The following is a 13,246-nucleotide window of genomic DNA, read 5'->3' on the forward strand; positions in this document are numbered from 1 at the left end:
GAAAAGTGGGAATAGATCATCTGTCAAGTTTTGATTAGATTTCTGATTTAATTAATTTGGACAGTTGATATAAGTGTCTTTATTTGGTTTTACATCCATGTTTATCTGTGGAAATGGAAGTTGCCAGATATAAGAATTTGTGGAGCTCCCTCAGGCTGGCATCAAGAGGAGTACCTTTAAAATGTAGATGCAGAGATGCAAGTGACAAATGTACACTCTTAGTTTAAGAACTTTAGATGTACAGGAATATTAATATTACCACTGTAACATGCTATGAAATTGTCAGCTTACAGGATCATCATTGTCATTTGACTGACAGCAGTTGTCAAGTTGGTTTTTTCTTCATGCCCCAGGGTGTGTTCTGCAGTTCCTGTGTCTCTGCTGGAAGCAGGCACAAACTCCTGCCTTCACTTTGCACCTTGTGTTTGACAAGTTCAGTCTCCTCTTTGCCTGGATACTTCATCTTGTGCAAAAAGAAAGAACCAGTTTACCTCCTGTAATCCACATTCTAGCTTATTTCACAGCTGTATTTACAACAAGTTTGTTTAAAGCTTCAAAGAGCCATTTGTGTGGTTCTTGGCTGACACAAATGAAGAAATGAACTTAATAGTTACTTCCTTCTCTCTACTTAGAGCTCTTCCTTTCCAAAAACCTTTTATTGTAGGTACCCCTGGGTAGCAAATCCACAGTACTCAGGTAATGTTTAAAACAAATTGCATTTTACTTGTCCAAGCTTGATTAGGATTTAAGTGGCTTTGGCAGAAATAAAAGATCAGTGAAAGTTCATACTTAATATATGTATAAGGAATATGAAGTGGAACAAGAATCAATGCTCAGGAATTGTAGGGTTCAGTTTAAGAACTTGAACTTTCCGTGATTCTTCTCAATTACTTCATTTCCATATTAACATCACCATTATTGATAAAGTGCCAGCTCCAGTATAATACTCTAAATCTGGAAAAATGTTTTAAGTACTCTGCACGTGTTGCAGCTTGGGGGAGAAGAGAAGGTCATGGAATATGAAGCAGGACCCACACTCACCTTTTGGGCTGTGGCACCTGGGAGATTCTGGTACACACTGCACTTCCAGCACTAAGCACCCGCTGAATTTCCAGCGCTTGCTCTTCTCAGTGCTTGAAATTGCTGAAGGTTAGGCATGATTTCAGGTGAATGTGTGAGGTCTGCTTTGTTCCTCAGCAGCTGCTGGGTTTTACATTTTGTTAACTGACTGGATTTTTCCCCTCTTTTTTTCCTAGGTGTTCACTTCCCATGGGCCTACTGTGATCATGCCAACCTGGTTCTGCTCTCGAGAATGGTTTTTTCATGTGGGAAGATTTGATGAGGGTGGAAAGGTGAGTGGTGCAGGTGATCTGTAGTCCAGGAGCCATCCCTTCATTTAACAGGCTCTGAAAGCTGTTATTAAGGAATAATAGTGAAGGGGTGTACATGAAAAAAGCTCTAAAAAAACCTGGGTCATACCATTAAAAAAAAAAAAAAGTCTCCAACCAGCTAAAGTTGTTTGGGAATAACCCTGATGATGGAAGGACCTACCTGAGATTGATATTGTAGTACATCTATTGGATGTGTCAACAAACCTGGAAAAATCAAATGTTTCAGACATCCAAGCTCCTCTTTGGTCCCTGGAATAGATGCTAAAAACAGTGAGCCCTTAGTTTTGTTATGAGCAAGGTGAGGTAGGTTGCTGAAAGAAGTTGGGAGGGAAGAAAGGTGCAGAATGGCAGAGGGATAAAAGTACCTTCACCTGAGGGGGAAGATTTTTATCCCTGAGAGGAAAAAAGAAGGGCTATAAAACTATTACCACAAAAACTCATTTATCCACCTGTCCTCTTGTCAATCTTAGTTCTTATGCTTGTCCTTGGAAGATTTTAAGTAGCTTCTCCTCAAGGATCAGGGCTGAGAGGTTACAAATTCAATACACTTCTGGTCTCAGAAGTGTTCTTTCCCTGACAGTTAGGTGTTCTTTGTCTTTATGAATTTCCTGCATGAGTTCAATTTGACTGCTTTAAGCTCATCAGCATGTTTGTGGAATAAAATCCGTGGGTGTCTGTTAGCAGTGTTTATTGTGGTAGTTGAAATATGTTGGCAAATAGATCTAATTTAAACACATTTGGATCCATTTTGTGTGCTTTGGTTCTGAGAGGTTTTGCTTCCAGTGGTTTTGGTGAGATTTTAGGGCTAAAATGGGTGGTTCTGATTTTTTTTTTAAAGCTTTCATTTATTAGCACTCTAAAAAAAATCTGCTAAGGCTATTTCCTATTTAATTATTTAAACTGCAACAGATGATGATGATTATTATTTTTATAGCTTTTAAATGAAGCCCTTCAGTGCCATGCAGTGTGTGTATATATACACATGTGTGTGTATGTATGAGGATATACAAATATTATTCTTTGGGCTGCCAAAAAAAATTATAATTATAAGGAGACAACAGACAGAGAACTGAATTGTTTAGAGCAGTGCAAAGATTTGCCCTTAATTACATGGTGGGTGAGTGGAAGAGCTGGGAATGGTGCCTTGCTCCCAATACAATCTACATTTGCTGAGCCATGCTCTTTATTTCTTTTTTATTATTATTTCTTATCGTTGTATTTTCACTCTCTGAAGGATGTTTGACTTCTTGAGCGTTGTTAGTGAGCTCCAGACAGAAAGCAAGCAAGTTAAAGCAGCAGCAACAATAGAACAGCAAGCCTAATGATAAAGTTCAAGAGGTTAAGTTAAATAGACTATTGTTCTGTGCTTTTTGCTTTTCATGTTGATTTTTTTTCTCCTTGTTTTGTTTTTATGAGTTGGGTTTTCTCTGTTTTGCTCTCCGTGTGTAATTGTGTAGGAGCTATGCCACTGGTTATTCAGCTGTAGTACACTGACAATCTTAATCCTGATGATTTTCCAGCCACAATGCATGATATGTCCTTCTAGTTTGAAGAATTACCAGTGATAAGTTGAACTTATTGTTTGTCCCTATTGTGAGGTGTCCAACATGTCCAAGCTCAGACTCTGGCTGATGCAGGGGACCTTCAGAAAAATACCCTGTGAGCAGGACAGATCTGAACAAAGCAGTGAAGTCAAACCTTTGTCTTCTCAGGGTTTAGAGGACACAAAATCGAGCCTTAAATCTTGAGCACCTAGTGTTACAAAGTATTTAGCATTGCTCTAACTCGTTCATTTTCATTTGAAAAGATTCCCTTTAAGGCAAAGGAAGTTTTTCTGTGTATCAGCAGAACTGAGAATACTCTGAAGGGTCTCATCCCTGTAAGTTCTGACCTGTGCCAGGATCTGCATTAATCTGATCACTTCCATCTCCATTTTTGAGTTAGTGTTTATTAATGAGACTTGCCAGTGTCACATTGCTGGAAGTAAACACAGGAACAGGCCAACAAATCTCCATGTTGTGGCCTTCTCTGTTTGCTAAACTGTTTCTTGCCAAAAAGCTGCATTTCTCATTTGAAATTAAATCCAAACACCTGTTCTTCGTATTTCAGTGCTTAGGAAATAATGGAGGGTAATTCTTCCACGGGAGAAATGTTTATGGTAACAGAGTGGGAGGATTATCAAATACAAATAGATGTGCTATGGTGTAATCCTTTTTTTATTCCAGGTAGATGTGTGTGTCTCTCTCCAGTCATTCAGTTTTTAGGTGAAACAGGTTTTTTCCTCTTTTTTAAATTCTTTCTGATCAAGATCTGCAGTTGTTGGAATTGTATTCCTTTTAGGTCCAAACAAAATAATACCTTCATAAATGGTCTCTAAGAACATGACAGGTTTGTTTTATATATTAATTAACTGAAATGGTAGAGGTTTTATTTATGCAATCTCTGATAAATGCTAATTAAAGCAGGAGTAGTGAAAAGATTTTAGCCAGCTCTGATGGTGGTCTGAGACTGAGATAATACAATGGAAGTGGTCACAAGCCTATAAAGTAACATTTCAAACAGTATCCCCTGCTGGAAGAAGAGTCACATGGTGAACCATATTTTTGGCTTACATTTTTTAGGAAACTAAAAGAAAAGAATCTTTTAAGCAATTTTGGATAAAGAGTGCAGCACTTCCTTATTGCAAAAAGTAGCAGCACTTCCTAAACCCTTCAGAGCTCCCATTTGACACTTGGTGTGTGACATTACCACGGGTGGCTTTGCTGCTGGAGTTTTTGGTGTCTCCTAAAAAGTAGCACCATTGTTAAAAAGTAATAACCGTGTCCAAAAGCATCACAAAAAATTGTGCTGAGGAGAAAAATGCCCGTGTTCTGGCCTAATGTGAAAAGCAGATTTTGAAGCTGTATCATCTGTTAGAGTGGGGAACTCCCCAGTCGTGTGCAGTGGGAGATGAGGTGCCTGTTATTAGTGAAGAAAAGTTATTTTTTCATGTGTCTGACAGAAATGCTGAGTACAAGGAGAGCTGTATAAATGAGCATTGCTGCCCTGCAGGCTCCACTCCATGCAGGGGTGGAAAATTGCAGTCTTGGCTCTCTCCAGGCAGAATTACTCTCCACATCACAACTGTTACGTGCCAAACTTGTCTTTCTCTAGAATTTTACCACAACTTGGTTCCAAATTTCCTGTCACCCCTGTGTTTATCCTTCCTTTTTAAGTGTATGAAAACTGAAAATGGAGTGACAGCCTTAAAGTTCTGAGCTAATCTCAAAGTGTAAACAGGGGGAAATTATTCTTAATGAGCCCCAGATGGAATCGTGCATTGTAAAGCACCAGCCTTTCTGAATACAAACTCTGAACAAAGTGTCTGGAGCTCAGTTTCGTTCTATTTTTGTGATAAAAGGTCACAAAAAACACGAACTGAGGAGGTGTCAAAATATCCTTTTGAGCACAGGAGACTGTAGGCCATGTGTAAAGCTCCGAGGTAAATGTAGCTGTTGGGCACTCACTGATGCAATTTTCCATGTTTCCCTGCCAGAGCACACAAATGTCATTCCACTCAGAAAGGCAAGTGAATATAATAGTGCCTGAGAGGTAAAAGGCCAAGTAGCAATTTGGTTTTTTGGAACGTGAATTAAAATAGTGTCAGTCTGTCAAATAACCTATCAAGATGCTGTGGGGAAAATAGGGATAAAATACAAGCACTACTGGGGTTTTTTGTTTGTTTATGGCTTGATATAATTAAGGCTGAACAGAGATCAATATTTGATCTAAGAAGCAGAGAAAAAGTGGTGGAGCCAGTGATTAATTACACTTTATAAGCCATTTGAAAATTCACCCCATACCCCATGTCTAATTATATTTTCTGCTGGTCTGTTATTAAATATCATTTACAATTTGCCACCTCCTTTTGGAGTTTCCTTTAACCTGTTATTTCCTAAACAATAAAATAAATCCTAATGGGCTCCTGGTCCTATAATCAAGGCAAAATGATGGAAAGGCATGATTTGGAAGAGAGCCAAGAAATGAAGTGACAGATCTGCAGAAAGGGAGACTTAAGGATATCTTGGCTAATCCTGTAGAAAAGCTATTAATAGCTATTTAATTCTTCCCATTCACCAATTTTAGGCTCCTCTGAGGAATGAAAGCTATTTTTCTGTCCAGCAGTTACCCTGATGGTGCTGACTGGTTTACAAAATGTGTACCAAGTTGCAGCCCAGTTTTCCTTGATGCTCCCGACCAAAAGGGAGGACCAAGCTTTTCCAAACCTGAAGGCTTTTTCCCCCTGTGGATTGATTTACTTCTCCTGTCTTGTTTGTCATTGCTGCTTATTATAAGTGCATGTATTAATGAAATAATGGTAGATCTCCCATTTTCACCTGTCAGACTTCTCTGCACAGGCTAAATCTCCACTGGTTGTGCTCACAAGGATCTGCCACCTCTGCCAGAGTGCCTGTGAGCTGGGACAGGGCAGGGAGTCAGATGGGACTGAGACAAGGCTGAATAGAGATGGATGAGGAAGCTGGGACAGATTGATTCTGTGGCAGAATCACTCTCATCTATTTGCTTTAGCAGTAAAAGGCAGTTTTTATATTGTGTGTATGCCTCCACAGCCCCGTGGTGGTTTCTGTCCAAGTGAGCAGATGAAAGGGCTGCTGTCAGCCTGAAGTGCTGCTGTTGGTCATCCCAGCATGACCTCACCAGGTGTTCATGGTTACAGCATTGCACAGGGCATCACCTGCATTAAAACTCCTCCAAAAATTGCTGATGGTCCCTGTGGGAACGTAATAAACCCCTCAGGGAAACCTCCAGGCTTTGCCCTGGAAAGATCCCTGCTTATTCCCAACACCTGGGAAGAATGATGCCTGAACTCCAATGATTCAGAAGGATAATTAATTACTTTATTATACTATATTATACTGTACCTATATTACACTAATAAGAACTGTCACTAACTCACTAATAAGAAAAGCTCATGACTCTGTGCTGAGAGTTTTGACACAGTTGTGGATCCAGTTGGTCAATGAATCTGAAACACTATTACCAGAATCTAATTAAGCATTCACCTTGGGTAAACCATCTCTATACCACATTCCACATGGGCACAAACAGTGAATGAGATAAGAATTGTTTTCATTCTCTTTGCTTCTCTCACAGCTTCTCTCAGGAGAAATCTCTCTCTGTTCAGAGGGCATGTGAATAGCACACCTGCTGATGCTCCCCATCATTACTGATGGTGGAGGTGCAAGAGTTGTAGCCAGAATTGCTTGTTGGGGGATGCTTGAACCTCTTTGGAAAATGTTGAGGTGGCTGCAGTTGGAGCACAGTTTGCTGCTAGGAGTGAGAACAGCGAGTGATGAGAAGATGGCAAAAGAAAGATCATAGATAATTCAGTTTGGTCTCTGAACAAGGAGTTACTTTAACTCAAGTTCTGCTTGACATGCCATGGTGTATAAAAAATCAATCCCCTCATCTGTGCAACCATCAGCACAGCAAGCAGTACCTGCTCAAAATACTGGGTCAGCAGAAACCCTTCTCCTGTTCAGTAGGAATGTGAAAAAGTGAGCTATGATTTTGCATTTGGCTGGTTAGAGCAGAGCAGGGGCAGGCTGTGCTATTTTCTGAGAGCTGTAATTAGTTTATGCCTCTTTGCAGCAGAGGATGTGGGGTTGGGTTTTGCCTGTAATATGGAAAATTCTGCATTTAGTCCAGTAACATGTAAACTGTGCAATTTAATTGTATTTATTATTGCTGAAAGCTATTGATGTGGTAGCCTATTGCTGAAATGCTGGGTTAGTAATTGATACTTTTAGCCATGGATATTAATTTTCAAAAAATACATTAAAATATCCCTTTAGTGGTTAAACAGCTTTTTCTTTCAGAGCTGTGCTGTTTCACAAAGATTCCTGGTGTTTAAAGTGCCATCTGGATCCAATAATAGATCTCAGCTGGGAAGGAACTCTTGTATTGCAGCAAACTTACACGCTCAGGAGCCCTAGGAAGTCCCATCCCTGCAGGATCCATAACACAGTCAACATCTTTCCTCTGAAAAATGCGTGGCAGTGCTGCTCCTTTGTAATGTGAGAGGCCACTGCTGAGCAGTGCAAGGCACCTGCTCCTTCCTAGGTCTGAGTGCACTTCATTCCAGAGAATTTCTGCCAGTTAAAGGAAAGCAAAAGAGCCCTTGGAACCAAACAGCATTTCTGAAAGATCCTTTTACTTCTGCAGTAACTCATCTTAAATATACATATTAACATTTGTCTTGAATAATGTAAATGCTTATCCAAAAGAGAAGGAATTGCTGAGATGTATGTGACATAATCATAGATCTGAATCAAAATCTGGCTCCTGCAGCAAGCTGGTATCTGCTGCACTTGTACCCTGTGTGACCAGGAAAGAGAAAAAGGTTTGAACTTTTCTGCTGGCTCAGTATTTCCCTTGAAGTCCACAATTAGGAAAATATAGAAAGGGCTACAAGATAAATGGAAATTGAAATTGATTTTGTGTTTTTCTTGTATTCTTGGTGACTGTGGTTGCTGGCTGTCACTCCAGCTTCTCCCAGATTTCTTTTGTGACTTTCAAAGTAGGTTCACTTAAAGCATAAATTGTATGAGCTTATCTAAAAGTTTTCTTCTGCATTGCAGCTCTTAAACCAGAAGTCAGACAAATGTCTACAAAGACAACCAAGAGCTGCAGATGAGCTGCCCTTAGTGAGCAGCCAGAGCAGAATCCATTTAATTCAGAATGTGGGAGCGTGGCCCAAATCAGTGTCACAAATAACCAGAGTGAGGGCAGGAGCTGCAGAGTCCAGAGCTTGATTGGATTCTCGTTTCTCCCAAGATACACATGTTCAGCTGAGTGGTTTGGAGTTGTTTTTCAGGGTTTTTGTCTCATTTCTATTCCACTCCCACACCCCTCTGGCTACTCAGCCTGGTGGGGATGAGAAATAGTCACTGAACTGTATTGCTCTCATAACTGGAGGGCCAGTCCAGCACTTTAATTAGAGAATCTCATTTTCTTAATCATGGAAGAAACTCAGAAACTGTAGTAATAGGGAAAAATTTCAATTTTTTTTTAACTTGTACTCTTATTATTTTTCTGTGTTGAAATGGAATTATTAAAATTGAGGTTGAGGTTTATGACCTGGTTATTCGTGTGTATGATACTGTCTACAGAAACAAATGTGTTTTAATCTCTTCACCTTCTTTTCCTTTAAAATTTTGTCATCTTATCTTTCAGCTTTTTGTTGTTGCTACACTTAAATGTTTTCTTTGGCCCACCTGGTTTTATAAAAGGGAGCTTTTTAGTCTGGTGAAAACCATGTGACCTTTTAAACACTGTATTGCAGGGGAGAAATATCTGTATTTAAACATGAAAGAATGAAATGTTCTAGTATTTCAAGAAATTGTAGCTTTGCAAAATATAAATAAACACTACCTTTTTTTACCTTCTGTGGAGGACTTTAAAGGTGGGTTTATACTTTCATATGCCACAAAATGGAAATGAGTGCTATGAGCCATATAATTGCCCTTCTGACACTGCATCACTTGCATGAAGATGCTCTGATTTTTAAGTGGAAAATGTTGAAATGATTGTGAAATCCCTCATTTTTTTCCTAGAGCCTGCTAGATCCACAATTGCAGGAGCTTTTATCCTGTGGTGTTTTCAGCAGCAGTGGGTGCACTCCCATAAGGATGAATGTACCATGGAAGGAAGTTTCAAGAAAATAAAAAAATTATTTTCAGATGTTGCCTCATTCTGAGGTTGCCTTTATTGCAGTTTTTATTGAAGTCTGTCATTATGGGGCCTGAGTCACTTTTCCTAAGTAGAGACCAGTATTTGTGTGAGAGCCAGAGAAAGGAGGAGAATTCCAGTAAAATGAGAAAAAAACCCTTCTCAAGTCGCTGATCCTTTGCAGTACAAACTATTTGGTTACATGGAACTTTAGGCTGCACAAACCTTTTAGCAGCTGGGTTTCTCTTTCTTTTGGATTCACCTGCACCAAGCTTGAGATCCCTGTCTAAATGAGATGATGTTGATTTTTCCACCTCTGTTCTTTCAGTCAGCTGCACGTCATTTATAAATAGAACTGATCAAGCACCAGCTGCATTTATTTCATGACCCATTTGAAAAGTTCATTGGGACATACACAAATAATGGTATGCAATCAGAGGTGGGCTTGGGTTGGAACTTAAAGATCTTCTTCTTTCACCTCCAGGACACTTTCAGGTTGCTCCAAACCCCATCCAACCTGGCCTTGGACACTTCCAGGGATGGGGACTCCACACCTTCCCTGGGCAACAGAAAAGTTGTATTTATGAGTGACAGTTCTGTTGAACCATATGCATTTGGCAGAAAAATGAAACCTCTTCAGATGTAGCTGAATACTGATCTAATAACTGTTTTCTCTTGCAGGGTGTCCCAGAGGATTTGCTGTTTTTTTATGAACATCTCCAGAAGGGTGGTGGAGTCTTTCGAGTGAACCATTGCCTCCTGCTCTACCGGTACCACCCCCAGGCTGCCACTCACTCTGTCCTAGAGTAAGCTGTGGTTTCTAGGAGAATTTAAAAGTTGATTTTTATCTTGGATCATCTGCAGAAAAGATGGTGAAACTGCATTGGGGTTTTTAATTAGGATTTTTAATATGTAAAAATTTCGCTCTCATGTTTTTTGACGTAGGAACCATACTGTAAAGAATATTTTTGAAATGTTACCATTTAATTTCAAAATCAGCTGCCTCAATATTTAAAAAGTAAACAGAAACTTGTAATACCAACAAAAACAGACTTCTGGGAAAAGAAAAAAAATAACCAGACCAAAACCAAACCTTTAATCTGATAATGTGCTGCCTTTACATATATTATTTTCTTATTTTAAAGGGTCTAAACCACCTAAATCAGATAATGAGATTTGAAAAACCCCTGAGGATGTTTAGGAGTAATTATCTCAGGTGCTTCCTTGTAAGCTGCTTTTGTTGCCTGCTGCCTTTCCTGGGTTGCTCAGCCCCTAAAGGAGGTGTTAAATTGTTGATTCCTCTACATGCTGCAAGCTGAGCCAAAGCTGTTCCCTTCTCTTGTGCACTGACATTAATAAAAAATTACATGGGTTGTACTGTCCTTTAGGAATCCCATGCCAGAATCACAGTGGTAATTAAGTAAGCTGTTTTCTTGCTGATTAATGATTAAGTACACCTTTCAGCCAGTCCTGGTTTTATGGCTTTGTAGAACTGAGCAGTAAAAATGAACATTTCTGTTTACATTTTTGTTGTCCATCCCTGTATTGTTGTATTGCTGCACATAGTGCAAAACAAATAAGTCCCATAAACAGCACACTCATGGTTAATGTCACTACAGATCTTTATAAATGTGAATATCAATATAAAATCATTTAACTACAAAAAGGTCATTCAAGCAAACAGTACATATGATTTTGATTTTGCAAACAAGCATGAGATAAATTATTTTCCTTTTTATTCATGTTGAAATGTAAAGTTTTTTGGGTTTTTTTCCTCTTTTACTGTGTGATCCTTTTGGCAGTTATTGACCAACTTTTCAGCCACGCATTATGGGGCGCTAAAAGCTCTTGGAAGCCTTTTGCTTCTATCTGTGGGAAAGCATCTAATTCTTGGAAATTAATTTGTTTTGAATTTACTGCAAGCTGTTGCTTATTCAGATCTCCAAGGCTGTGTGGCACAAGCACCCTGAATTACAGCATCCTGGGGGAATGTGGAAATGCTGTGAGCTCTTTCAGATGTGCAGGGTGCGTGTCCAAATTGGCGCCTTTCTTGTCTCATTCTAAGAAATCAGGGGAGCTGCTCTTCCCCTTGGCTTCCTGCTGGTACTACTGGGGATGATATTTGGTGTGACTTTCCAACACGAGGTTGTGCAACAGCTCTTTGTCCTGGCTCAGTCCCTTGTTTGTTGCCTGAGTTCTGAAGGGTTGCCCGGTGTTTGTGTCTGGAGACAAAGTGCACGTTGAGCAAGAAGAGATTAATGGACTCATCACAAAGGTTTAAGTTTATAATTTATCATTTCAGTTGGGTCTTGCCTAATTTGCCTCTTGGTCATCCCACCTTATTTAATGCATCTTCTGGCTTTTCTAGAAGCCTTTTCCTTTATATGGTGTGTTTTGCTGAGCAGTTTTCTGTGGTGTTTTGCTTTTTGCCATTGGCCCAGGTCGTCTTTAAATTTTGAGTTAGCCTAGACCTGGATTTGGAAGTAGTAACTCACCAGCCAAATTAATACCTTGTCTGAGATCAAAATGATGTTTGTAGGAAAGTTGATTTTTTTTTTTTTTTAAACACTTTATGCCTGGTTTCAGTCTTAAAAACCATAGCAGGCCATTTTTATACAAAGGTGTATCATTCATTCTTTCCAGCACAGACAACAGTCACTCGTAGCCTGTGATGGTTTCATTTTATGTGGGTGTCTTTCAAAACCTTTCAGGGGGAAAGAAGCCTCACTGCATTTTCAGACTTCCTAATATATATATAAAACTGCTTGGCAAGTGACATTTGGTTCTTTTATTTTTTAGTTAGTAAGTATAATTGTAAACATTCATGTGCTTTAGGTCATTTCCTATGATTAGTATCCTTCTGGAACACATATCTGGAGTTGAGAATATCTATGAAGCAGGAAATCTTATTTGCATTCTCCCTTACCCTGGAGGCATCAGTCTGCATTATTAAATGTTTTGGGTGTGTGACAGAATCTGCATGAAGTTCAGTGTCTGTATTTAGATTTCAATTGGTGCATGGAGAAATATGAATGTTCTCATTGTCATTTCATCCAAAGTCTGTGATGGATACCTGCTGGATTTTGAGAAACTTCAGCTAGGAATTCACAACACAAAATCCCACTTTTCATATCTCTTGGATCTAAATCACTTTATTTGGTGTTGTACCCTAGGGCTGAGTGTACTCAGTGCTGCATGGCCACATTAAATTGATGTGAGACTATAGCAGAGCTGGCTTTAGAGTGAGGAATACTGGAGTAAGAAAGTCTAATGTATAATAAAAACATGTTAAAATTCATAGATTTTTATCTTGCCAAAGGGGAGAGAAAGGAACTGTATATACAACAATACCTCACTGTGAGATGAAAGTGAGTTTGGAGTGAGGTGAGCAATAAAAAATTGCACTTGTCTTTAGGTGGTGCTGCTCATGAAGACAGGTGGTTAGGGCATGCTAATCCTTGGAGCAGTTTACAAGCTTTTAGTCAAGACAAATTTAATACATGTGGAAAATAAGGTTTGTATCTTTTGTCTAAGATCTGGGCAATTCCCTTTTACACAGAAAAGGTGAAGTGCACCTTCAGTAATTTCAGATCCCCTGCGCTCAGAATGAGTTTGATACTGCTCTGGAGAAATAAGCAGAATTACATAATCTATTGAAAACATCTGGTTTCAGGCATTGGAAGCTTCCAGTGTCATCTGAGTGAAGAGGAACAGGCATTAGTGTGAAAAACACATTTGGCTGTTTCAGAGGTGCTCTGAGGCCAGGTCTTGGATCTGTGGTGAGCACAGGAATGCCTCCTTCATTTCCTTCATTTCCCATACATGGCCAAAAATAGGAAGGAGAGAGGAATAGCCTAACATACTCCTGTAGAGCTGAAATTCAGATGAGGTCAACTGCATTTTTATCTTCTATGCTTGCATTTGGCACTTCAATTAAACATGGTAACTAATGACCTCATTAGATTCTTGAAAAGTAAATGCCATTAACATTGATAGTCTCTGTCTCTCTTAATAAGCCTTTCATGAAAAATAGGCCACAATGCAAACCATGCCTCAGCTAATGACCCGTGACCTGAAGATGAACTCAGACATTAATAGAACCTATTAACAGTGTAAATGTAATA

At 39.3% G+C, this 13,246-nt stretch overlaps 1 protein-coding gene across 8 annotated transcripts in view; it reads left to right on the forward strand.

Moving 5' to 3' along the window:
- Window positions 1–13,246, forward strand: part of B3GNTL1 (UDP-GlcNAc:betaGal beta-1,3-N-acetylglucosaminyltransferase like 1) — a 105,798-nt gene that overhangs the window by 72,489 nt on the left and 20,063 nt on the right. For all 8 annotated transcript variants that reach the window (XM_053994391.1, XM_053994392.1, XM_053994393.1 and 5 more), the window contains 2 exons: window positions 1,257–1,352; window positions 9,804–9,928. In XM_053994391.1, the coding sequence (XP_053850366.1) occupies window positions 1,257–1,352; window positions 9,804–9,928 (221 nt within the window). The remainder of the gene's footprint in view (window positions 1–1,256; window positions 1,353–9,803; window positions 9,929–13,246) is intronic.

The sequence above is a fragment of the Vidua macroura genome, chromosome 19 (assembly GCF_024509145.1).
Source record: "Vidua macroura isolate BioBank_ID:100142 chromosome 19, ASM2450914v1, whole genome shotgun sequence".
Taxonomy (NCBI): Eukaryota; Metazoa; Chordata; class Aves; order Passeriformes; family Viduidae; genus Vidua; species Vidua macroura.